General features: G+C 44.2%; 1 protein-coding gene and 1 pseudogene across 1 annotated transcript; one reads left to right on the plus strand and one right to left on the minus strand.

Moving 5' to 3' along the window:
• Positions 1-6,668: 6,668 nt before the first annotated feature.
• On the minus strand, positions 6,669-8,096 carry LOC120023341 (annotated as a pseudogene).
• A 531-nt stretch (positions 8,097-8,627) lies between these two features.
• On the plus strand, positions 8,628-23,760 carry cmpk2 (cytidine monophosphate (UMP-CMP) kinase 2, mitochondrial). Its single transcript, XM_038967439.1, has 5 exons — positions 8,628-9,313; positions 19,927-20,041; positions 20,239-20,440; positions 21,234-21,467; positions 22,928-23,760. Exons 1-5 carry the CDS (start codon positions 8,726-8,728, stop codon positions 23,046-23,048), a joined length of 1,260 nt encoding a protein of 419 aa, XP_038823367.1. The 5' UTR covers positions 8,628-8,725; the 3' UTR covers positions 23,049-23,760.
• Positions 23,761-26,843: the final 3,083 nt, after the last annotated feature.

Genomic DNA, 26,843 nt, shown 5'->3' on the forward strand with positions numbered 1-26,843 from the left:
CAACAACGGTCGCCCACGAAGCATCGTTACCCATCGCTCCACAAAGGCCACGGCCCTTGCAGAGCAAGGGGCAACACTACATCTAGGTTTCAGAGCAAGTGACGTAACTGATTGAAATGCTACTAGCGCGTACCCGCTAACTAGCTAGCCATTTCACATCCGTTACACTCACCCCCCTTTCAACCTCCTCCTTTTCCGCAGCAACCAGTGATCCGGGTCAACAGCATCAATGTAACAGTATAAATTTAAACCGTCCCCTCGCCCCGACACGGGCGCGAACCAGGGACCCTCTGCACACATCAACAACGGTCGCCCACGAAGCATCGTTACCCATCGCTCCACAAAGGCCGCGGCCCTTGCAGAGCAAGGGGCAACACTACATCTAGGTTTCAGAGCAAGTGACGTAACTGATTGAAACGCTACTAGCGCGTACCCGCTAACTAGCTAGCCATTTCACATCCGTTACAGATGCAGGTATGTGGTTTTATCTATGTAAAATATGTTATGTATAATAAGGAGAGGCTGTACTAATTTTTGTATTCAAAAATCATTTTGATGCACTATGAGAGAAAGAGGCGACGATTCGCAGAACATATGTGCTCTACAAATGTTTTATTTTCTTTTGGATGCAGATGCAGGATGCAGCGAGTGAATTCTGCTTGATTAAAACTATCTGATCTCCAAAGTCCACATCTATAGTCCCAATCAACCACACACAACGCAGAGTTACAGCGGTGCAGTACAGCACCTGTTACACCTACTTATATTAACTATATAATTATTAATATACGCCTACTGTATTATAGCTAGCAAATTAATTAGCTAACTAACGTTAGCCTGCCTAGCTGGAACTTCTGAAGAAGGAACTTTTTTATTTCTACAATTTCCAAAAGCTAACCAAACAAAAACATCATTACTTTTACGAGACGTGTTTGTGCCATCGTTTGCATTAGTAGCACAATTTCTAACCTTTTATCGTTCGTTATTTCTACTTACACTTGTATATTGACTTATCCATATTGATGTTGAGGTTTTATGTTTTGGCTAACTTTTCTTAGCAGATGTACAATCACCATGAATTGAATTATGGGCTGTTTCAGGCCCGACGTGAACATAAATGTACACTCGCAAACTCAATCAAAAACGACGGCTGAGGAGCTTACATTGCGAACTAACCTTGTTTGGCTATTCGTTTGGACCGATGTCCAAGAGGGTGACAGGGTTTCCCCCAAGGACATAAGGCGAGGGTAAGCGGACAGGGTGTGTCTTTTATGATATTGAAACGCAGCCCTTATCTCAGACAGCCAGGTGCACATTGCATCACTTTCGTTTTTGGTATTATGGCTCAAGTTTCGGTTTGCTTGTCAAGCGCGCCAAAAGTTTCGTTTTCTCCTCAGTTTCCAAAATCAGGCGTGCTATTTTGTGATTTTAAACCTACATTTAACCACACTGCTAACCGTATGACTATCACTTAGCTTATTTAAATTCTGACCAAAAAGCTAATTGTTATGAATTGTATTAATGTTTAAGGACTCTTGGAAGATTAGTCCAAATGAGGACTAAAAGCGATCCTAATAAAATAAAATAAATTGTTTCCATGATTTTTACGCAGTGACGCACCGGAATGACGTAATTTGAATGTGAATGTCTCTGGCTGCATTCCAAACACCTAAAAGACACACCCTATCCCATCAGCCCTCAAATTAAGTGGACACTTCTTGTGACGTATCATGACGTCTGATGAGTATACACTTGCAGGACAAGGGGCGACAGAGGAAGGAATGATTTTTAAATGGACTGCCCTTGCCCGGAAGTGCTTTATATGCGCTACAGTCAATTATGATTACATATAGACTTATATTAACTATATAATTATTAATATATGCCTACTGTGATAGCTAGCAAATTAATTAGCTAACTAACGTTAGCCTGCCTAGCTGGAACTTCTGAAGAAGGAAAATGTTTTATTTCTACAATTTCCAAAAGCTAACCAAACAAAAACATTACTTTTACGAGACGTGTTTGTGCTGTCATTTGCATTAGTAGCATAATTTCTAGCCTTTTTACATTTGTTTTTACTTACACTTGTATGTTGACTTATCCATATTGACGTTGAGGTTTTAAGTTTCGGCAGACTTTTCTTAGCGGATGCACAATCATTGCTAATTGAATTATGGGGCGTTTCAGGCCTCAAAGTGAACATAATTGTACACTCGCAAACTCCATTAAAAACGAGGGCTGAGGGGCTTACGTTGCTTGTCTAATCATTTGGACCGACGACAAATATGGCCGCAGGGATTCCCCCAAGGGCATACGGCAAGGGTAAGTGGACGAGGGTGTGTCTTTTATGATTTTGAAACGCAGCCTCTGTTGACTTCTTCTACTTCTTTTTCATGTGTCTTTCCGGCAGAGTAGACACTGTTGCGTATTGCTGCCTTTCGCAGATCATGCGAATTGCACATTTTGGTACCCACCAAAAAAAGGGACAAGGGGAATGTGAAAAACTTAAATTGCACCATCTAACTCTGCACCTATACATTATTTCCCAAAACCCACCACCTCATCCCACTACTTTTAGGGTGTAGTCTCCCCTAATATATATATATATATATTCAGTGCCAGTCAAAAGTTTGGAAACACCAAGTGTATAAGGCTAACTTAATTTGATTATATTTAAGCAATAAGGCCCAAGGAGTTGTGGTATATCGCCAATATACCAAGGCTAAGTGGTATATTGGCTATATACAACAAACCCCAGAGGTGCCTTATTGCTATTTAATATAATGGTTGGGTCTAATCCTGGATGCTGATTGGTTAAAACTGCATTCCAGCTGGTCTCTATTCCACAAACGATGACATTGAAATGCCGATTTACTATGTTCCATCTAACTGCACAATCCAATGCCTCATCAGCCCAGCCATGGAAATGTATGAACTTGATCTCCACTATAAAAAACATCTAGACATTATTTCACATTTCTTTTAGACTAACATTTGGTTTTCAACAGCGGAGATTTGTATTAACCTTGCTGCCTGTCTCTCTGATATTTGCAACATGGTTTCAATATGGAAATTCAATCTCCAGCTGTCCCATAGTAATGAACGTGTCGGGACAATACAGACAGGCAGACAACTTTTCTCAGCCAGTCGAAATCATGAATCAGCTGGCATAATTTTTATGGATATAAAGAAATGTCAATAGAAAACAGCTTAAACAAACGCAAATGCAGCTAATTTGCTGTTATTCTGGCTGCACTGTTTGACGTAACTGTATGTTAGCCGTAGTTGGCTAGTTAGCAAGCAAGGGATAGGAACGTTGCCAGCCAGTATGGGCAATGGAACATTTAGAATGAAAAGCCGATACTGAACAAAAAGACTTAATGATTGGGTCGCGTCTCTGGCAACCAAACTGATAGAACGAACGACCAGCCGGTTTGGGTAGCACCCTTAGATTTGTGTTGGGTCTATATCTCATGAAAGGATGAAATGGTATGAATAAATTCAACAAAATAATGTTTTTTTATGAAAATATGTCAATTGTTTGAATATGTTGGTGAATATGTTGGTATAAAATATGTTGGTATAAAAGTTGGTATAAAAATGTTGGCCAAACATCGAAGCCGATGTTTGGAGGATATATTGGCACGGTTTGCCAGCCCTCAAATTTGTCTCGGACCTAACACCCATGCCAATATATCCTCCAAAACACCGGCTTCGCAGGCATTTTCACTTTAAAAAAACTGGTTATCAATGCAATTGAAACAGTAAACAAGTAATTTTGCATCATATCCATGGTATATTGTCTGATATACCACAACTTTCAGCCAACCAGCATCCAGGACCCAAACTACCCAGTTTATCAATAGCTACTGTGTTTAACTTTATCTAAATGACGAAAGGCGTCACTGGCATTTTGCTTTCAGTGTCGATGACGCATTATGGAGAGGATTACCCAACTGAGCAAATTTCACTATCAAATGTTCACTCATCATCGGCCTGGTCGGAAATTAACTCATTTTATAATGCAATTTCTGAATTACATTTCCTATTGATAGGCCTATTACATTTTGAAACAAGTTACATTTTGATGTCCAATTCCATTGTGGTCAGGCGATTAATTTCAGAATTGTAGGCCAATTCGTTTTTGTTTTTTTTGCGATTCGTTGCACTCACCTGGACTACAACACCTGTGTCATTACCTCCCCTATATCTGTCTGTTCCCCAGCTCTATTCCCCACTTCCGCATTGATTGTCGTATGTCGTTTTGTTCCCCCGGTTCTGGAACTATTCCTGTCCTGTGCAAGATTAAATGTTCACTCCCCGTACTTGCTTCTCATCATCAGCGTCGGTTCTTACAGAATGCGGAAGCCACCAAATGAAGCAACGGAGAGTGATAGCTTTTCGGTAGGTGGTGACGTCGGTTCCGGGGGCCGCCGCAGATGGAATGTTCACTCTCCGTACCTGCTTCTCATCATCAGTGTCGGTTCTTACAGAACGCGGAAGCCATCAAATGAAGCATCGGGGAGTGTTGGCTTTTCGGTGCCTTAGTTGGCTCGTTGGGCTTCCACACCCTAGCTGGCTCGAGGTTTTCTTGCCCCGGTTGGCTCGGCAGGCACCCATCCCACGCCAGGCCCCTGCCGGATCGTCAGGGTTTTACGCCTCAGCCGGCTCATCAGGCTCCCACGTCCCAGCGGGATCATCAGGCTATCACACCTCAACCAGATCGTCAGGCTCCCACGCCTCAGCTGGTTCGCCAGGCTCCTACGCCTCAGCTGGTTCATCGGGCTTCTACGCTCCCAGCCGGCTGGTCCAGCGCCATGCCTCGGCCGGCCCGTCAGGCTCGTCCAAGTGGGATGCCAGGTGGCACCCTTAGAGGGGGGGTGGATTACTGTCATGCCTGCTCCCGCTCTCCCTCCCTGGCGCTCGAGGGCGCAAGGCTGCCCAGTACTACGCACTCCTGCCACCATCATTACGCACACCTGCTTCCCTCGCCACGCGCATCTGCGATTCATTGCACTCACCTGGACTCAATCACCTGTGTCATTACTTCCCCTATATCTGTCTGTTCCCCAGCTCTGTTCCCCGCTTCTGCATTGATTGTCGTATCTCGTTTTGTTCCCCCGGTTCTGACGCTTTTCCTGTCCTGTTCCATGTCTGTGCAAGATTAAATGTTCACTCTCCGTACCTGCTTCTCATCATCAGCGTCGGTTCTTACAGGAAGGAAATATCTAATGTTTAGAACAGAAAGAAGAACATCAAGGAAAACAAGGAAAGAAAATTAAGCTTTACTTGATGCATGTATTCAGCTTCAGTAGCAACAGATGAAGGCTTATAGGCCTGCTTAATATAAGGGGGACTGACTATTGTCCTATTGAGAATCTCCAGATCTGATGAGACAAAGACCAAGACATGATTACAACATACTGTATGTAGTAAACAGAGACATTATGTTAAGTCCCAAGAGAACCCCTCATCGTGCTCTAGTGAGCAATCTTATCAGGGGTGGGGATTTGAGTTATCCCAATAGACATTTACTGAACATTTAGGCTACAGTAGGCCTACAACATTTTCAGCAAACTGAAATGGATGGAGAACAATAGCATATAACTTTTAGCTACAGTAGTTGCCTCTTAAAATTGGAATGGTTGTATGGCAACAAACCTGATCCAGATACTGAATAAATGTGCTTCCTGTAAATTGACTGTGATTAACAAACATCATTCTGTATCATGCAAAGTCATCATATAAAAAAAAAAGCGATACATTACATACAGAGACAAATGTAACACACTGCAAATAGTAGTAACTGTATTCATAAATTCCCCACATTTCACTCAATTTGCTAAATTCCAAATACTACACGAACGTGCAAATAAGCCTTTTGGCTGGTGAATAGAACATGTAAAAAAAAAAATGGATAACGACATACAAAAAGCAAGTTATTATTATCCTGTGTGTGATTAAATAGTTGTCCCTGTAGAGTAGCTGTGTTGTGTGATTGTACTACTAATTAAAGGTACAGTAAACAAACTCCTTAAGGTATAGCAGTAAAAGATTCCAACATAACTTTTAGAATATCATAAATATTTAAGTGTAAAGTGCAGTTATACAGGCGGAAACTATTTTTTATAGAAAATACATACAGAAGTGTAGCAATAGCTGATTATAATGTGTGGATCACCACTCGAGCCGCATGTCAGCTTTGCTCCACACATATTTCCCTCCTCTCTTTAGGAACATCTTCTCGTCAAAGCCACTGAACTGAATGGCCTCTTCCACGCCAACATCAAGGATGGACTTGGATGGATCTTTCTTCCCCTCTCGGCAATCCAGGAAACGCATCTAAAAAAGCATTTAAAAACTTCAAATTCATATGCATTTAGAACATGAAGAATAATTTATAAAGTATTGTATAAGCATTTATAAAGGCTTAATCATGAAAGTTATTATAAAGTGTTACCAACTGGTCATAGAAGAGCCTCTTGACAATATAGTCCATTATCAAAATATCACTGCTATGAAACCTCATACCTAATACTAATAAATATAAAATATATGCAAAACGGCATCTTATTTCACCTATACAGCACACACAGTGAAGTCAAGGCCATACATCTCATTTGTTATATCTACGGTATGAGAAGACGCCTCTATTCACAGATACAGCATTACTGGTGTGTAATGTTAATGCATTGGAACACCCTAACCTTCCAGCGTACAGGGTTGAGTTTGGTGATGTTTTCTCTCATGTCTTCATCCACATTGAAGGTGTTGATTACAGAGTTCATTTTGAACACCACTTTGTACTTCCGGCACCACTCACGGACCTTGAAAAGGTTGTCCAGGTGGCTCTTCCTGCCCTGGGCTCTGCCAATAGTCTGGTTGGTGTCCTCGTCAAAGCTGTCACAGGAAATGGCCAGAATGTCCAGGTATTCGCCAAGGAGAGTTTTGGTGATAAAACTGACATCATCTCAAAGAATGTTATTTTGAAACCCCAATGTATTGTAAATGTATTAATATCCACACATTCACGTGATAGTTTAGATTTATTGAGATAAAATATCAACAAGTCTTTTTTAAAACACTTTGATGATCAAAGTATGCATTTTATGATGAGTCCTACATTTTGTAAGGAGTCAACTGCGAGGCCTTTCAAATAAAACGTGTGAAATGCTTCTCTGAGTTTGCTTTTTGTGACCTCATATCAAAAACTAACCCGGTGCTGACATCTAGTGTAAATAACATTAACTTGTTTTTCCTGAGAATAATGTGGATTGTTTGTTTATTATGGGACGATCACCGGGGTAACGTTGGTCGGCCTACCATATTTTATTTTAACACAGAACCTAAAATGAAAACCATCTTACCGTAAGTTTGGAACCACTTCTTTCTAATCATGCTGCCATTGCTGACAATACTGACACTTGGGAGCTGGAGGTCGTGTTTGCACTATTGGACTAATTTCCCCAAGAAATCACCTCTGTCGTGTATGAAAGGCTCTCCGACATTAATAAACACTGAATATAATATTAAATTAGATAGAAATAGGCTGTAATACTAATCTAATAACATATAATGTGAATTTAAATAGGGATTTTAAAATGCATAAATATAATCTTCGGGCAAATTGACCAGATTCATTGAGAAGCTGTAAACCTCTCTTTGCTTCCTCAATGAGTAGGACCAAATATAATTGACACTGCTTGGAGTTGCCACAGCTTTAAATACTGTCTTTTGCAACAACTTGATTGTAGCTGGATTGACTTTTCCTGTAGATGAGAACTGTGATGCGCCGCGCACCTGCTGTCCTCGCACATTGATCCATGCCAGGCCAGGCCAGTTGCAAATATGCACTGGAGGTAACTTATGCAGGGCTGTAGGAACATCTTCACAAACACGACTTGAGTAGAGAACAATATTACTAGTCTTCAGCTGTCCTGTCCAATTGAAACATCTGATGCAGGGCTAACTTCACTCCACAATAAATGAAGCGTCTCCTGGCGTTGTAATGTAACTGATCTTCAAAACGTCACCTGGGCAGTTTCTATTCCAAAGTTGAATAGGCCTCCCACAAAAACGTGTTGAATCCACGCCATTTCAACCAAGCAATTAAATGTGTTCATGTTGAATCAACGTGGATAACTGATTTGATTTTCAAAAAGTGCTTTGAACCTAAATCCAATGTCATGGTCATTTTTTGTTGTCGATTTCACCTTCAATTCACCTTTGTTGACGACTCAAGCAAATGTAGGCTAAATCAAAACTAGAAGTTGACTGACGTCTTTGTCGTGCCCAGTGAGCTACCTACTGTATGAGTGTGGTGCACTCGGCTAAATGACCATCACTGCAGCGCTCTAATAACTTGAAAATAAAATAAAAAATAGTGTATTTATTCAAATACAGTCATATTACATACCTACATACGTAAGTGCTTATAATAAAAAGCCTGCGCTTTGAAAATGGCCTTCATACCGTAATAGTGCTAAGCAAATTAGCTGACTCATTTGTGTAATTTAGGTGAGGCCATGGGACAGTAGGTAACAAACAGCCATATTATGATAGGCACACCTTATTACTTTCGTTTTTGGTTTTATGGGTCAAGTGGCTCAAGTTTCGGTTTGCTTGTCAAGCGCTATAAGTTTCGTTTCCCCCTCAGTTTCCCAAATCAGGCGTGCGCGTCAATGGTGATTCAGATGAGTGCATTTTGTTCGTGGTTTGATTCAAGATGGCAAGACGCATGATGTCTCGGTTGGGCCAGTGGTCTTCTTATGTTTTTGCAGTGGACTTCGATATGAATTCTGACCCAATCTACTTCGCCCTAGCAAGCAAGCATAGCGAGCGGCCACAAGTGTTCAGGAATGTCCTCGCTGATGAAATATGCTACTCGCTCCATGTCCAGAGCGATGACAAAATTGAAAGAGCAAAGTTTTATGGAGGACTGAAAAACAAACTTTCAAAAGAGTTACCTCCGGAATGTACGATTTTGGAAATGTCCACATTTCAGCCTAATGTCAAAGATTCTGTCATCAAAGGATATTTTCTAAAAGACGCATCTAAGTCCTCAGCGACTGAACGAGTATTAGGAGAGTTGCTTCGCAATGACCCAGTCTATGTATGCTCCTACTTGTGCGAGGGAGAGGACAGACAGTGGTCGCAACACCTGTGGTCCAATACAGAAGACGGTTGGGGGGAGGTGTTGGAGAAATACTGCGTGGTACCTGCTGAAAAGCCAGAGCATCATCCTTCAACTCTCAACATCATCAACTATGACGTGTTCTACAGTTTTGAGGATGCCTACAAAGTTCTGCAACAGGTTTGAATAGTGACACTTTTATGTTTCAAATCAGTTGACATGTTGCGCTGTATTTGTGCAGTTGTCATTATGTGTATAGAGCTGGCCAGTTTGTAATCCTAAAACCCTCGAAATTAGTTACATCTGGTTTGCATAGCATTTTGGGTAGTGATGCACCAATATGACATTTTTGGCCAATACTGATATCCGATATTTTCCTTGTAAAAAAAAAGATACCAATAACCGATATTTAAAATTTTAGCTGCTTTTTAAGCATTCTAGTACAGTTAAATAGTTAACACACACACATGGACGCAGTGGTCTAAGGCACTGCATCTCAGTGCAATAGGCGTCACTACAGTCCCTGGTTCGAATCCAGGCTGTATCACATCCGGCCGTGTTTGGGAGTCCCATAGGGCGACGCACAATTGGCCCAGCGTTGGCCGGGGTAGGCCGTCATTGTAAAAAAAAAAATGCAGACGTTTACTGACAGTTTGCTGTGCGTTCGTATAGTCATCAGTTATTCTGCACTCTGGCACACTCAGTCGATAGTGGTCTGAAATCGGAGTAGATAGCCAGAGAGAATTTACGAACGCACATTTTTTCGGCGTTTATCCCAAAACTAGGGATGCACGATATATTGGTGAACATATCGGAATCTGACAATATTAGCTAAAAATGCCACCATCGGTATGTCTAGGTTAAAGCCGATGTTAAAAAACGATGTCAAAGCTACCGTGCGTACCTATATAACGTAGGTACATGACATAATAACGGCACGTATAATTTTGCGCTACACGTGCAACACAGCATTCATAGCCTAGCCCACAAAGTATGCTGTGTGGATCAAGCAGTCAACAAGTCGAGCAGTCATTTGAAAGAGTAAGAAAATTTCAGCGAGACAACTCAAAAGGCAAAACCCATTAAAGCCAAGATAATGGGATTCATTGTCCTTGACAATCAACCGTTCTCTGTCATGGGTGATGTTGTCTTTCGCCGACTGGTCGGCACCGGTACATACTACCAAGTGCGCTATTTTTCAGATGTTGCCCTACTGGAGTTACACAGTAATAGCGTCACTGCTATTAGCTTAACGACATATATACTATGGAACGCCGTTTGGGTCTTCGCATGTCAAAACAGATACAGTAGCACTGTCAAAGCTGTACAAAAAAGTCGGCAAACAAGCAAACACCGGCCACGAACGATGTGTTTACAATACTGCATTGGTAATAAAGGATCATTTGTTCGACCGCAACTTCTGGGGTAGCTAGCTTTAGCTTGGTACCTAGCTAGCACCAATACAACCAGCCTGAAAACAATGACCAGTTGAAACTAGTCATTTTCATTATTCTTAGCAATGATTTAGGAATCCTTGTGAGTAAGTATTAGCTAGGTTGCCACTTGTTGTTCGCCTATTGAAATTGAACTTCAGTTCATGAAAATAAATAGCTAGCCAGCTACTTAACCCTGTTGCCCAAAGCTAACGTTATGAGCAGCCAGCTAGCTTCATCTGGCTAGTGAGGCTCGACCGGAGTTGGTTATGTGTTGTGAAGCTAGCCACAATAAGGATTAGGCACAATAGTGGACTTTGCGGTTTGCCTCCAAAATAATAGTATGTCATTGACAGTGATGCAAATGAATACGAATAGTGGAATTATGCAATACTATTATTTTGAAGGCTAACTGCAAAGTCCACTATTGTGGTTAATCCGTATTGTGGCTAGCTTCACATAGATGATTCTGACCACCATTAATCAAATAAGAACTGTCATATAAATTAGGGTTATTTTAGATGATGACACCTAGCTATATAGTTAGCTAGCTATAGCAACTGAAACAGATTATGTTGTGTTATTTGACACATCAAATAGTGTTATTTGATGTGTATTTTTTTTGACACGCAAAGACCCAAACAGCGTTTGATAGAAATTAGAGGTCGACCAATTAATTAGGACCGATTTCAAGTTTTCATAACAATCGGTAATCGGCATTTGTGGACGCCGATTATGGCCGATTACATTGCACTCCACGAGTAGACTGCGTGGCAGGCTGACCACTTGTTACGCGAGTGCAGCAAGGAGCCAAGGTAAGTTGCTAGTTAGCATTAAACTTATCTTATACAAAACAATCAATCTTAACATAATCACTAGTTAACTACACATGGTTGATGATATTACTAGTTTATCTAGCTTGTCCTGCGTTGCATATAATCAATGCGGTGCATGTTAATTTATCATCGAATCACAGCCTACTTTGCCAAACGGGTGATGATTTAACAAGCTCATTCACGAAAAAAGCACTGTCGTTGCACCAATGTTTAACTAACCATAAACATCAATGCCTTTCTTAAAATCAATACACAAGTATATATTTTTAAACCTGCATATTTAGTTAATATTGCCTGCCAACATTAATTTATTTTAACTAGGGAAATTGTGTCACTTCTCTTGCTTTCTGTACAACCAGAGTAAGGGTATATGCAGCAGTGTCACGACTTCCGCCGAAGTTGACTCCCCTGCCTGTTCGGGCGGTGCTCGGCGGTCGTCGTCACCGTCCTACTAGCCGCCACCGATCCCTTTTTCGTTTGTCTGTTTGTTTTGTCTTATTTAGTTGCACCTGTTTTCTGTTTCGTAATTAGCTTCCCTATAATTAGGAGTTTAACCCGCCCTTGTTTTGTGCGGGATTGTTTTTTTGTTACGTGTGTGTATTTTGAGTGTTTGGCAAGTGTTCTCTCTGCGCCCTGGATGTTCGGGCTTATTCAGTTTTTGTTAAGTAAAAATATAAGGAATATTTTTCCCAAGCGGCTCTCTCTCTCTGCGTCTGGTTCTTTCGCCAACCTAGTCCCGCGTGACAGAATCCCGCACCAAACAAAATGGAACCAGCAGGAGCAGCCGCGTCTCCTCTCCCATCGATGGAGGAAAGGGTCCTCCATCACACCAGTGTTCTCCACAGAATTGGGTCGGCTATGGACCAAATGATGGAGAGGATGGATCGATGGGAGAGGAGTGGCCTTCCCACCTCATCTCCAGCACCCCCTCCTCCAACACCTCCTGTTCCTGTTACAGCATCCGGCTCCGGGGCTCTTCGGCTGGCGCTCCCACGGGAGTATGATGGAACGGCGGCCGGGTGTCAGGGGTTTCTTCTCCAGCTGGAGCTTTACCTGGCGACCGTTCGTCCTACTCCCTCCGGAGAGGAGAGCGTGAGTGCCCTCGTCTCCTGTTTGACTGGACGAGCTCTTGAATGGGCCAACGCAGTGTGGAATGGCCCAGACTCGGCGAGGGATCATTACCCTGAGTTCACCCGCCGATTCTGAGCTGTGTTTGACCACCCACCAGATGGTCGTGCGGCGGGTGAACGGCTGTTCCACCTGCGTCAGGAGACGAGGAGCGTACAGGACTTTGCCCTGGAGTTCAGGACCTTGGCTGCAGGAGCAGGGTGGAACGACAGGGCCTTAATAGACCATTTCCGATGTAGCCTTAGGGAGGACGTCCGCAGGGAGCTAGCGTGTCGGGACACCACACTCACGCTGGACGAACTTATTGACATGGCCATCCGTCTCGACAACCTGCTGGCTGCCCGCGGACGTTCGGAACAGGTCCTGTCGTTTCCACCTCCCAGCACTCCTGCTCCTATCCCTATGGAGTTAGGGGGGGCAGCGTCAAGGGGGACCGGAGGAGGAGTGTCCTCCTGCACCAGTTGTGGTCGGCGAGGGCACACGGCCGACCGGTGCTGGAGGAACTCTTCTGGGAGTCGGGAGGGCAGGCGGAACACTACTCGATCACCCCAGGTGAGTCAGCACCAGACTTACCCAGAGCTTCCTGTTAGTCATATGTATGTGTTAACCTATTTCCCCGGGTTTTCTCCCTCTCTACAGCATAAGGCGCTAGTCGATTCAGGCGCAGCTGGGAATTTCATTGATCGGGGGCTCGCATTAAGGCTAGGGATTCCCCTTGTGTCGTTAGACATACCTTTCCCCGTGCACTCCTTAGATAGCCGACCATTAGGGTCAGGAATGGTTAGGGAGGCCACGGTACCACTGGACATGGTAACGCAGGGTAGTCATAAGGAGCAGATTAGTCTGTTCCTTATCGACTCACCTGCGTTTCCAGTGGTATTGGGAATTCCCTGGCTAGCTCAGCACAACCCGGTGATTTCCTGGAAACAGGGGGCTCTTAAGGGGTGGTCAGAGGAGTGTTCAGGCAGGTGTCTAGGAGTTGCCGTTGGTGCGACTACGGTGGAGAGTCCAGACCAGGTTTCCACCGTGCGCATTCCCTCTGAATATGCCGATTTGGCTATCGCCTTCAGTAAAAAGAAGGCGACCCAATTACCACCCCATCGACGAGGGGACTGCGCGATAAACCTCCTGGAGAACGCTGCACTTCCTAGGAGTCACGTGTATCCTTTGTCCCAGGAGGAGACAGCGGCTATGGAGACATATGTTACTGAATCACTGGGACAGGGATACATTCGGCCCTCCGCATCACCTGTCTCCTCGAGCTTCTTTTTTGTGAAGAAGAAGGATGGCGGTTTACGCCCGTGCATTGATTATCGAGGTCTAAATTCCATCACAGTGGGGTTTAGTTACCCACTACCTCTCATCGCTACGGCGGTGGAATCATTTCACGGGGCACGCTTCTTCACAAAATTGGACCTGAGGAGTGCGTATAATCTGGTGCGTATCCGGGGAGGAGATGAGTGGAAAACCGCATTTAGTACTGCATCTGGCCATTATGAGTACCGCGTCATGCCATATGGGTTGAAAAATGCTCCAGCTGTCTTTCAATCCTTCGTAGATGAGATTCTCCGAGACCTGCTCGGGCAGGGAGTGGTAGTGTACATTGATGACATCTTGATCTACTCTGCCACCCGCGCGGCGCATGTGTCTCTGGTGCGTAAGGTACTTGGGCGACTGCTGGAGCATGACCTGTATTGCAAGGCGGAGAAATGTGAGTTCTTCAAACAGGCCGTTTCCTTCCTGGGTTATCGTATTTCCACCTACGGGGTGGTGATGGAGGATGACCACGTTACAGCCGTGCGTAATTGGTCGACTCCGACCACGGTGAAAGAGGTGCAGCGGTTTTTAGGGTTTGCCAATTACTACCGGAGGTTTATCCGGGGTTTTGGTCAGGTGGCTGCTCCCATTACCTCACTGCTGAAGGGAGGACCGGTGCGCTTGCGTTGGTCAGCAGAGGCGGACAGAGCTTTCAGTCGTCTGAAGGAGCTGTTTACCAATGCGCCCGTGTTGGCGCATCCGGACCCCTCTTTAGCGTTCATAGTGGAGGTGGACGCGTCCGAGGCGGGGGTCGGGGCCGTGCTGTCCCAGCGCTCGGGCGAACCACCCAAGCTCCGCCCTTGTGCCTTCTTTTCGAGGAAGCTCGGTCCGGCGGAGCGAAACTATGATGTGGGGGACCGGGAGTTGTTAGCTGTAGTCAAGGCTCTGAAGGTGTGGAGACATTGGCTTGAGGGGGCGAAACACCCTTTTCTCATCTGGACTGACCATCGTAATCTCGAGTACATCCGGGAAGCGAGGAGACTAAATCCGCGTCAGGCTAGATGGGCCATGTTTTTCACCCGGTTTCAGTTCACCATCTCAGGCTCCCAAAACACCAAGGCCGACGCGCTGTCCCGTCTCTATGATACCGAGGAGCGGTCCGTTGAGCCAACTCCCATCATTCCACCTTCATGTCTCGTGGCACCGGTGGTATGGGAGGTGGACGCGGAGATAGAGAGAGCCTCACGGTTAGAGCAGACCCCTCCTAACTGTCCAGCGGGGGTTCAGTACGTGCCAGGAGGGGTCCGGGATAAGCTAATCCGTTGGGCTCATACTCTCCCCTCCTCGGGTCATCCTGGCATCGAGAGGACAGTGCGGAGTCTTAGAGGGAGATACTGGTGGCCCACGTTGGCTAAGGACGTGAGATTTTATGTCTCCTCCTGCTCGGTGTGCGCTCAGAGCAAGGCTCCTCGGCACTTGCCTAGAGGGAAGTTACAGCCCCTCCCCGTTCCACAACGGCCGTGGACACACTTATCGGTGGACTTACTTACCGATCTTCCCCCGTCCGAGGGAAGCACTACGATTTTGGTCGTTGTGGATCGGTTTTCTAAGTCCTGCCGTCTCATCCCGTTGCCCGGTCTCCCTACGGCCCTGCAGACTGCGGAAGCCTTGTTTACCCATGTCTTCCGGCACTATGGGGTGCCTGAGGACATCGTTTCTGATCGGGGCCCCCAATTCACGTCCAGAGTTTGGAGGGCGTTTATGGAAAGACTGGGGGTCTCGGTCAGCTTGACCTCGGGTTTTCACCCCGAGAGTAATGGGCAGGTGGAGCGCGTAAACCAGGATGTGGGCAGGTTTCTGCGGTCATATTGCCGGGACCGGCCTGGTGAGTGGGCGAGGTATGTTCCTTGGGCTGAGCTCGCTCAGAACTCCCTCCGCCACTCCTCAACGAACATGTCCCCGTTTGAGTGTGTGTTAGGTTACCAGCCGGTCCTGGCCCCATGGCACCAGAGTCAGACCGAGGCTCCTGCGGTAGAGGAATGGGTACAGCGCTCCAAGGACACCTGGAAAGCCGTCCAGGAATCGCTAAAGTTAGCAGGACAACGGCAGAAGAGGAGCGCTGACCAGCACCGCAGTGAGGCCCCCGTGTTCACACCGGGGGACAGGGTCTGGCTCTCGACCCGAAACCTGCCTCTCCGCCTGCCCTGTCGGAAGCTGGGGCCGCAGTGTGTGGGGCCGTTTAAAGTCCTGAGGAGAATAAACGAGGTGTGTTATAGGTTACAACTCCCTAGGTATTACCGTATTAACCCCTCGTTTCATGTGTCTCTCCTCAGGCCGGTGGTGGCTGGTCCCCTGCAAGAAGGTGAGGTGCCTGAGGTCCCTCCACCCCCTCTGGAGATCGAGGGGTCCCCGGCGTACACAGTACGTGCCATTCTGGACTCGAGACGCCGGGTGAGGGGCCTACAGTACCTCGTGGACTGGGAGGGGTACGGTCCGGAGGAGAGATGCTGGGTTCCGGTGGGGGACATTTTAGATCCTACTCTACTGAGAGACTTCCACCGCCTCCACCCGGATCGCCCGGCACCTCGCCCTCCGGGTCGTCCTCGAGGCCGGTGGCGGCGCGCTGCGGGAGCCGCGCGTCAGGAGGGGGGTACTGTCACGACTTCCGCCGAAGTTGACTCCCCTGCCTGTTCGGGCGGTGCTCGGCGGTCGTCGTCACCGTCCTACTAGCCGCCACCGATCCCTTTTTCGTTTGTCTGTTTGTTTTGTCTTATTTAGTTGCACCTGTTTTCTGTTTCGTAATTAGCTTCCCTATAATTAGGAGTTTAACCCGCCCTTGTTTTGTGCGGGATTGTTTTTTTGTTACTTGTGTGTATTTTGAGTGTTTGGCAAGTGTTCTCTCTGCGCCCTGGATGTTCGGGCTTATTCAGTTTTTGTTAAGTAAAAATATAAGGAATATGCCTTTTTTGGTCCTCCGATAATCGGCATCAGTATCAGCGTTGAAAAATCATAATCGGTCGTCCTCTAATAGAAATCCTGGTTGAGAAGAAAACAAATGAACAATGAAACAGCACAGCAAGTAAGTGAAGGAAATAGGTTTTGATTATGTTTTACTGGTAATGGGGACATACGTAAATGCCACCAAAATAACTTTTTGGTCAGTGTGTGTGTAACCTTTTTTTAACTAAGCAAGTCAGTTAAGAACAAATTCTTATTTACAATGACGTCCCGGACGACGCTGGGCCAATTGTGCGCCGCCCTATGGGACTCCCAATCACGGCCGGATGTGATACAGCCTGGATTCGAACCAGGGACTGTAGTGACGCCTCTTGCACTGAGATGCAGTGCCTTAGACTGCTGCGTCCATGTGTGCATGTTAACTATTTACCTGTACTAGAATGCTAAAAAGTGTCTGTCACGACTTCCGCCGAAGTTGACTCCCCTGCCTGTTCGGGCGGTGCTCGGCGGTCGTCGTCACCGTCCTACTAGCCGCCACCGATCCCTTTTTCGTTTGTCTGTTTGTTTTGTCTTATTTAGTTGCACCTGTTTTCTGTTTCGTAATTAGCTTCCCTATAATTAGGAGTTTAACCCGCCCTTGTTTTGTGCGGGATTGTTTTTTTGTTACTTGTGTGTATTTTGAGTGTTTGGCAAGTGTTCTCTCTGCGCCCTGGATGTTCGGGCTTATTCAGTTTTTGTTAAGTAAAAATATAAGGAATATTTTTCCCAAGCGGCTCTCTCTCTCTGCGTCTGGTTCTTTCGCCAACCTAGTCCCGCGTGACAACCAGTTTGGGCCGCCTGGCTCTTTGCGAACTGTGTGAAGACCATTTCTTACTAACAAAGACCGTAATTAATTTCCCAGAATTTTCCATAATTATGACATAACATTGAAGGTTGTGCAGTGTAACAGCAGTATTTAGACTTAGAAATGCCACCTGTTCGATAAAATACGGAATGGTTCCGTATTTCACTGAAAGAATAAACGTTTTGTTTTTGAAATGATAGTTTCTGGATTTGACCATATTAATGACCTAAGGCTCATATTTATGTGTGTTTATTATATTATAATTAAGTCTATGATTTGATATTTGATAGAGCAGTCTGACTGAGCGGTGGTAGGCAGCAGCAGGCTCGTAAGCATTCATTCAAACAGCACTTTCCTGCGTTTGCCAGCAGGTCTTCGCTGTACTTCAAGCATTGTGCTGTTTATGACTTCAAGCCTATCAACTCCTGAGATTAGGCTGGCAATACTATAGTGCCTATAAGAACATCCAATAGTCAAAGGTATATGAAATACAAATGGTGTAGAGAGAAATAGTCCTATAATTCCTATAATAACTACAACCTAAAACTTCTTAACTGAGAATATTGAAGACTCATGTTAAAAGGAACCACCAGCTTTCATGTTCTGAGCAAGGAACTTAAACGTTAGCTTTTTTACATGGCGCGTATTGCACTTTTACTTTCTTCTCCAACACTGTGTTTTTGCATTATTTAAACCAAATTGACCATGTTTCATTATTTATTTGCGACTAAATAGATTTTATTTATATTTTATATTAAGTTAAAATAAAAGTGTTAATTCAGTATTGTTGTAATTGTCATTATTACAAATATATGTATAAAAATCGGCCGATTAATCGGTATCGGCCTTTTTTGGTCCTCCGATAATCGGCATCAGTATCAGCGTTGAAAAATCATAATCGGTCGTCCTCTAATAGAAATCCTGGTTGAGAAGAAAACAAATGAACAATGAAACAGCACAGCAAGTAAGTGAAGGAAATAGGTTTTGATTATGTTTTACTGGTAATGGGGACATACGTAAATGCCACCAAAATAACTTTTTGGTCAGTGTGTGTGTAACCTTTTTTTAACTAAGCAAGTCAGTTAAGAACAAATTCTTATTTACAATGACGTCCCGGACGACGCTGGGCCAATTGTGCGCCGCCCTATGGGACTCCCAATCACGGCCGGATGTGATACAGCCTGGATTCGAACCAGGGACTGTAGTGACGCCTCTTGCACTGAGATGCAGTGCCTTAGACTGCTGCGTCCATGTGTGCATGTTAACTATTTACCTGTACTAGAATGCTAAAAAGGTCGCAAAAATGTTAAATATCGGATATCAGTATTGGCCAAAAGTTTAATGTCGGTGCATCACTAGTTACACTAGCAGCACCGTTACAGTCACTAACACGCTACTATGAAAACAGTCTTAACCAGCTCTGCTAGTTTGAGTAAAATAGTCAGAGTGAGGTTTTTTCTCATTTGTGTCTGTAAGTAACTAGCAAGCTAGCCAACTTTAGCCAGTTAGCTTTGGTGCTTGACTGCCGTTGAGAGGTCAGAACACTCGGATCAACCCTACCCCTCGACCAGAGTCCAGTGTGCGCTCTGAAGGCTCCAAGAGCGAAATGCTCTGAATTTATGAACTGACAATCTGACAACGCTCTGAATTTACAGACAGGGCCAGCACTGGACGTTCTGCCGCACTAGGCGAGACAAGAAACTGCAGCCCCCCTCCTATCCCAGCTAAACTGTGTACAGCAGGGGTCGGCAATAGGTTTTGCTTTGGCCCAACTTTTTTCTCAGCTAAAAGTCTCAGGAACTGAACATAATAGCAGCCCAATTCATAGGCCTACGCTGCAAATTAAACAACATTTTTAACACATCTGGTTAATAGGCTATATAATCAGTTAAATGTCAATGACATAGCCTAATATAGATTACGTTGATAAAATCACCAATGACTCTATTACATTTATTTTTTATATTACTTTGTGTGTTGATTAGGGAAAAACGGCTTGCAATCAAGAGAAAATGTTGGGCTGAAAAAGTCTCAAAAGAAAGGTGGATAGTGAAAATAGGGAAGAATGGACAGAGAAATAGGCATTCTTACCATATTTTTCCAATGTCAAACCAGAGTGTCTTGTTTGCAATGCTGTTCCAATTCCGTGTTTGAGTATGGGTATTATAACTCATACTGTGGTAAACTATATAAGCCTAATATACTGTGTGCAGTCAGAGACAAAATAAAAAACCTAGCAATGTCACACTCCAGTGGTGGACAAAGGAATAACATGATATTCAAACAGGCCAACTCCAACTTTATCTCATCTCTATCTACTTTCCTCCTCATCTGTAGTGTGTTGACATCATCCCCGAGTCCAAGGCAGTGCTGGAGCTTGTGGACCAGCGACTCAAGTCTAAGGAGAAAACAGACTTTCCTGTTATTGTCATAGAGGGATTGGATGCTACAGGTTAACACCATCACTACTTCACTATTGTCCTTGCCAATTCAATGTAGCCGATTGTATACGGCCAGGAGTTTTCCTTTCTGATCACGTCACATGGTCAGGAAAAACTCAGGTCATACAAAACTGAATGCTCTTTCAGTCAGTTACAATGCCTCTCTTTTTTTTCCTTCTCTAATTTCTCTCCATCCACTACTGCTCAGGTAAAACCACTCTGACTGAGTCCCTGACGGAGGCACTGGGGGCCACTCTCCTGAAGTCCCCTCCGCAGTGTCTGTCCCCATGGAGGGCCCGCTTCGACACTGAGCCCCCCCTCATCCGCAGGGCCTTCTACGCCCTTGGGAATTACCTGACAGCAGGACAGATAGGCCAGGAGGCCAGACAAACACCTGTCATTGTAGACAGGTAAGGGCAGGATGAAATAGCTTTGGTATTGTAGCAAGTTTGATGAGTTGGGATATGTCATCCCTTCTGAATGCATGGCTGTGTCTGAAATCTGTTTTGCCTACTCCTTACTAAAACTACATACCGTGTACTAACCATCAGTGGCTGTCGGTGCCGTTTAAGATGAGGGAGGACAATCTTTTTTTTTTTGGAGCATGAACTTATTTCTATTACAGCATATTGGATGAATGTCATTCATATTCCGTTCACCCAGTTCAATGTAACATCGATATGTTTAGGCCGCTACATGATACTCAACTTTTCCCTATACCAATCATGAGGGGGCTGCAACCTAGCCTACGAATGAAAGTTCATCATTGTTATTTTTCATTTTTATGAGCGTTTACAGTATGCTTACACCAGAGATCTGTATATACTGATGAGATGCACGTCTCTGCCCTAACAATGGGAGTCGTCCCAAAGACGGGAAGGCAGGCGACAAGCTTAGGTCGAAAATAAATATCCCATACTATAAAACTTTCTATTTTCACATACCCAATCAGCCTACTGTTTAGAAAGCAAGTACGGGTATTCGGACACGGCCATTGTATGGTGCAAATCGTATGTGTAACTCAAACACATTGCCTTAGTAGGCTATGCCACTTTAATGTCATAAAAGTGGAAAAGCACAGCAAAGGTTCCAATTTTCAACATGTGAATGAACCACCAAACAACTCCAGTATACCAGACATAGTCTCTGGTCTTTGAGGCTCACAACAACCCACTATCTCCCTATACTCTCCATTCCTCCCAGGTACTGGCACAGCACGGCAGCCTACGCCATTGCCACGGCGGTGGGTGGTAAGCTGGGCAACCTGCCCCAGGCTGGCAGTGAGGTGTATGGCTGGCCGGGGGACCTCCTGAGGCCCAGCCTGGTGCTGATGCTCAGCCTCAGCTCACAGGAGAGGATGAGGAGACTACAGGTCAGAGGTCAGGACAAGACCATGGAGGAGGAGGAGCTGGAGGCCAATCACCTGTTCAGACAGAAGTAAGATTTCTAGTGCAGAGCCTGTGGTCTAGTGGGAACACACCTGTCTCCAGCGCACATGTCGACCGCAGAGGCCGGGGTTTGATCTCTGTGTCCAACCTTCCTACAGTGTCTCCCCTTCATCTATTTGACCAAAAAAGTAAGATGACTGAAATTCAGACGAAATTATACTGCAAGTTTACCACTGTATTAGAATGTGATACAGCTCACACTACGGAAGTGTGTAGATATACAGTAGTACATATTACATGTTCTACTCCAATATATTGACAGCACCTACTGTTTCGGTGTATGTATAACGACGTGGGGAACGCACACACTTTACAGCGGTTTATTAACATACCTTACACACTGCTGAATTGAAGTGGTCAGATGAGCATCACTAACTGTGATCTGCACGCACGCACGCACACACACACACAGTCTTGTTTAACCAACCTTGGGGGCACATACAATTGATTCCCATTGAAAATCCTACTTTCCTGAACCTAACTTCTAATTCTAACCATAAACCCCCTAGAATTAACCTTTTTCCTTGTGGGGACTGACAAAATGTCCCCAGTTGGTCAAATGTTGGTTTGTTTACTATTCTGGTCCCCATAAGTTTAGTTAAACATGTCCGCACCCTATACACACACACACACACACACACACACACACACACACACACACTACTGTACTTAATTGAGTGAGGACATCAGGTCCTACTCCGTCTTAGTCTGACCCATCAAACACTTAACAATCAATTACCATCCCGAGGGGAACCATCTGATGAGGAAAGAACAAGTGATTAGTTGCTGAGTTGGTCTGCTCCATTACGCACTGCTAGTAGTAGTCAGACTGGTCGATGGCAACTTTCGTTCATTCTACCCGCCGACATCCTGGGCTTTGTCCCAAATGGCACCCTATTCCCTACATAGTCACTACAAAAGTAGTGCGCCATATAGGGAATAGGGTGCCATTTGGGATGAATGCTTTTCACATGGGCTCACCAGATATTCAACCAGCAGTCATTATCCTCAAGGAAGACGGCTGTTGATCACTGTTGACAGTCTGGACTCTGGCTCTCAGTCCATCACCTGTCCAAACCTCTGGCATGATGATTGTGTGCTGTCAGTTGTTGTTTTTTAATCTTCTAGACCATTGTTCTTACTATTGCTCAGTGTCCACTATGGCCATATGTTTTGGTACTTATTGTGTGAAATATATTACGGTATATGGATGGACCAGGCAAAGGCATAGCAATTTGCAGTCTACAATTGACATACAACTATCAAAAACCATTGTGATCATTATTTTATTGCTTTACTCATCCTTATGGCCCTTAGCTTTTTCCTGGCTAGTTCATGTGATCAGGAAAAGCAATTCATTTGGTATACCATCTCAAAAGTACTGCTGACCCAGATTTGAAGTGCTTTGTTAATTTGTGGAACATAATTACTTATTCTCTTTGTCTGCAGAGTGGAGGAGGCTTACCAGCGGATTGAGGGCCCGGCCTGCGTCACTGTGGATGCCAGTCCTTCTCCAGACCAAGTGCTCCAACAAGTGCTACTTTTAATTAGGGAAAAATGCCACTTGTAAACAGCTCCTCTCCTCCTCTCCCAGTCTTGCCCCAGATGGCTGATATTCCGTTGTGGTCCACTAGGTGGTAGTAGAGTGCCATTGATTTGACAGAGGCAGGGCTAGTGAGAAGAGGGCAGGGTGTAGTAGGGGGTCTGGACTGTGGATAAGCCTTATATGGCAAAGGGCCAGTACTACACACTCGCACGCACGCACGCACACACACACACACACACACACACACACACACACACACACACACACACACACACACACACACACACACACACACACACACACACACACACACACACACACACACACACACACACAGAGATCGAGCCAAGACCCCGACCAGTGCATGTCACAACATGTCCTATTCTGTATGACTGCCATCAGTGAGATGAGGAGAAACGTTATTATGAATGCCATTGTGTTCTGTCAGTGGTGATACTTAGGGATATGCAGCCAGACAGCCCGCGGTGACAACCATTTTTATTAGGCCTGAGATTCAGGAAATGAAAGGGAGGGTTTGTATATTCATCAGTCACTTCTATTTCATTGAAACGTATGGGCCAGCAGCTAACTCTACATTTTCCTTTTGAAGTCGCTATATGGACCGAGGGATTGAAACGCACGCACAGAGCAATATGATACATTTCACATTACAATAACACTGCTCATTTGTTTGAGTACTATTTCAAATTAAAGGAAACATGTTGCATATACCAGACGTCTGGCTCTGAGCTGTTCTTGTCCGAGTGTCTTATATAAGGAGTATTATACAGTGCAATGTCAGGAGTGTTTTCTTTATGCACAGGTACTCTGATGCTTTGATGCAGGTAGTTGTCAACTACAGTGTAAGTGAGTGAGCTGTGTGCATTTGAAAAGCACACCTCACCTCTGTGACAGATGCCATGTATTGTGCCACTGGAAAATAACTGCGTATGAGGCAGTGAAAGCAGCGCACATTATGTGCTTATGAAAATGCAAACTGTGCACTCATGCACATACACACATGTACACACACACACACACACACATAAATGTACACAAAAACAAATGCACACAAACACTCCCTCTTTCTCTCCCTCTTCGCTCTCTGTATCGCTCCCTCCCCTTTATCACCAATGCACACACACCCACACTTAAACATATACAGTAACTAATTTATATTGTAGGAAGCTGTATTTGGCCAGTGATGGGACGATTAATTAGAGGTTTTAGTTAATATGATCTTGACAAGACTGTGGGCCGGAGAAGACAGAGTGACCCATCTCTTTTACAGTGATGCACCAGCAGAGGCAACCTCTTCATCCAATTACTGCGTTCAGTGTTTTCAATGGCCGGAGAGATGCTATCATTTTGAATACTAACATCCAGAATTATTTTGTAACGTATATTCCTGGGAATTATATAATGTTTGTTGAAATTATTCAGGTAAGCCAAGTCTGTGCAGTATAGTCAAAACAATTGGTATTACAAGGAGTGAAAATTGCATTGCTTTGGGTTAAAACCTGTGGTACTGAAATGTATCAGTCCGGGGCAGTTTCCAATTGTTTACTGTAAGTCTGACTAAAAATTTATTGAATTTAAACAGTTACTCAGAGAAAAAGCTCTGCTCATGTTTATAGATATTTCTTTCAAATCTAAAATGTAAAACTGAGTAACACAGCTTCTGTCTCAAGAGTACACTAACGTTCTGTGGTGGGAAAGCAGAATGACTGGTGCCAGTAATGCCACAGGCCAATCTACTTTGGCATCATGTGTCATAGGCTCAAGGCAGAACTGTATAGTTATGTGGTAGTAGCATGATGTCTAACATATTTCTTAGATGTTGTTAATTTCTTGTCATTCTTGGCGGCAGAACATTCAAGAGTGATGTTACTGAATGTTCTACCCCAAGGCGTAATGAAGTCCTAAGCAATGTACGTTACATCCAAACAAGATGACACTACCACACAAAGATCCAACTTTTGTTTTCGAAAAAAGTTATTAACTCAATTCAAGGGAACATTTCAGTACATAAACGTACACTTTCAGAAATATAGGTTTAGTTTTGTTCCACAAGGGGTACAACCGCTTGTCATTAGCGTGGTACACTGTAAGGTCCTTCTTTTTACTTTTAGTTATAGGTACATAATTGTACCCCAGTTATAGGTACATAATTGTATCCCAGTTCATAGCTCAGATAGTACCTTTCTCCACAGGTACAAAAGCATCATTTTTGCTTTTATATAGTACCACCACAGTAACAAAGCCATTTGTTCCTTGTAAGTGGCAAACATGTACCATGGACCACTTAAACTGGTACAACACTGCTTACCCCTCCCATTTCCAGGAATTTCCCTAACTGCTTAGGGTTGCTAAACAACCCTAACAACCCTAACCCTAACCAGTTCTCTGCTGCCAATGACTGGAACGAATTGCAAAAATCACTGAAGTTGGAGACTTATATCTCCCTGACTTCAAGCATCAGAGCAGCTTACCGATCGCTGCAGCTGTACACAGCCCATCTGTAAATAGCCCATCCAACCAACTACCTACCTCATCCCCATATTTGTTTTTGTTTTTCTGCTCTTTTGCACACCAGTATTTCTACTTGCACATCCTCATCTGCACATATATCACTCCAGTGTTAATTGCTAATTTGTAATTACTTCGCCACTATGGCCTATTTATTGCCTTACCTCCTTACTTCATTTGCACACACTGTTTACAGATTTTTCTATTGTGTTATTGACTGTACGTTTGTTTATCCCATGTGTAACTCTGTGTTCTTGTTTTTGTCGCACTGCTTTGCTTTATCTTGGCCAGGTCGCAGTTGTAAATGAGAACTTGTTCTCAACTGGCCTACCTGGTTAAATAAAGGTGAAATATATATATTTTCTTAAACCCCTAACTGCAAGTCACATTATGCTCGCTTGCTAAGTGATTTGTAATTCCTATTGGAATACAGCCAGAGTTAGCATACTCAACAGTTGGAATTTCTTTTCATCCGCAACCTGTATTCATAATGACTGTCAGGGTTAGAAACATTGTGTGGAGACTACCTAAGCCTTATAAACTGGAACAACCATTTCCATAAAGGGTACAAAAAATCTAACTAACCAATTGGATTTGTTTAGGAAAAGGTATGTTATTTATCTTTGTGTAGTATAAGATTAATCAATCAATCAACGTAGGTCTACATGCAAAAACACATATATTAAAAACAGCTCTACTAAAAATCTACCTGTTAGAGGATACTGGGTAATATGATGATGATAATAATTATGGTACAAATTTGCCTTTTTAGGGTACCACCCCAGTGATAAAGCCATTCGTTTTAGCTGACAAAATACATTTGTACCCTGGGAAACAGAAATCTACCTTCACATTGTACCCCTTTTTTGAGAGTGAGAGTGTGATGATTGTACCTACAGACGTGGATGTCGATTAAGGCAGCCCCCCCCCCCCCCCCCCCACCTCTCTGATTCAGAGGGGATGGGGTAAATGCGGAAGACACATTTTAGTTGAATGCATTCAGTTGGACAACTGACTAGGTATCCACCTTCCCTTTCCTTTCCCTTACAGTATATATTCAAAATATGGAGTACAAAAATGTAGGATTATTCTCTTTATCCACACATGTACCCTAAAAGATAGTTTATTACGTGTACCTCTGAATGTACTTTGTGTATTGTGATTATTTTGTACCTCAGGGGACACCGTACCCTTACTTCCAAGAGTGTAGCACACTGAAGGTTCAAGAAAAAAGTCACCCCCAGTGCCCTTCTGGATAAAGGAATGAGTGGTCTGTCTGAGAAGAACAGG

The sequence above is a fragment of the Salvelinus namaycush genome, chromosome 28 (genome assembly GCF_016432855.1).
Source record: "Salvelinus namaycush isolate Seneca chromosome 28, SaNama_1.0, whole genome shotgun sequence".
Lineage (NCBI taxonomy): Eukaryota > Metazoa > Chordata > Actinopteri > Salmoniformes > Salmonidae > Salvelinus > Salvelinus namaycush.

Excerpts from the sequence above, each read along its gene's own strand:
- cmpk2 (XM_038967439.1), top strand. The coding sequence starts at position 8,726 with ATGGCAAGACGCATGATGTCTCGGTTGGGCCAGTGGTCTTCTTATGTT. Across the intron at positions 9,314-19,926 it reads CCTACAAAGTTCTGCAACAG|TGTGTTGACATCATCCCCGA; the intron begins GTTTGAATAGTG and ends CCTCATCTGTAG. Across the intron at positions 20,042-20,238 it reads AGAGGGATTGGATGCTACAG|GTAAAACCACTCTGACTGAG; the intron begins GTTAACACCATC and ends ACTACTGCTCAG.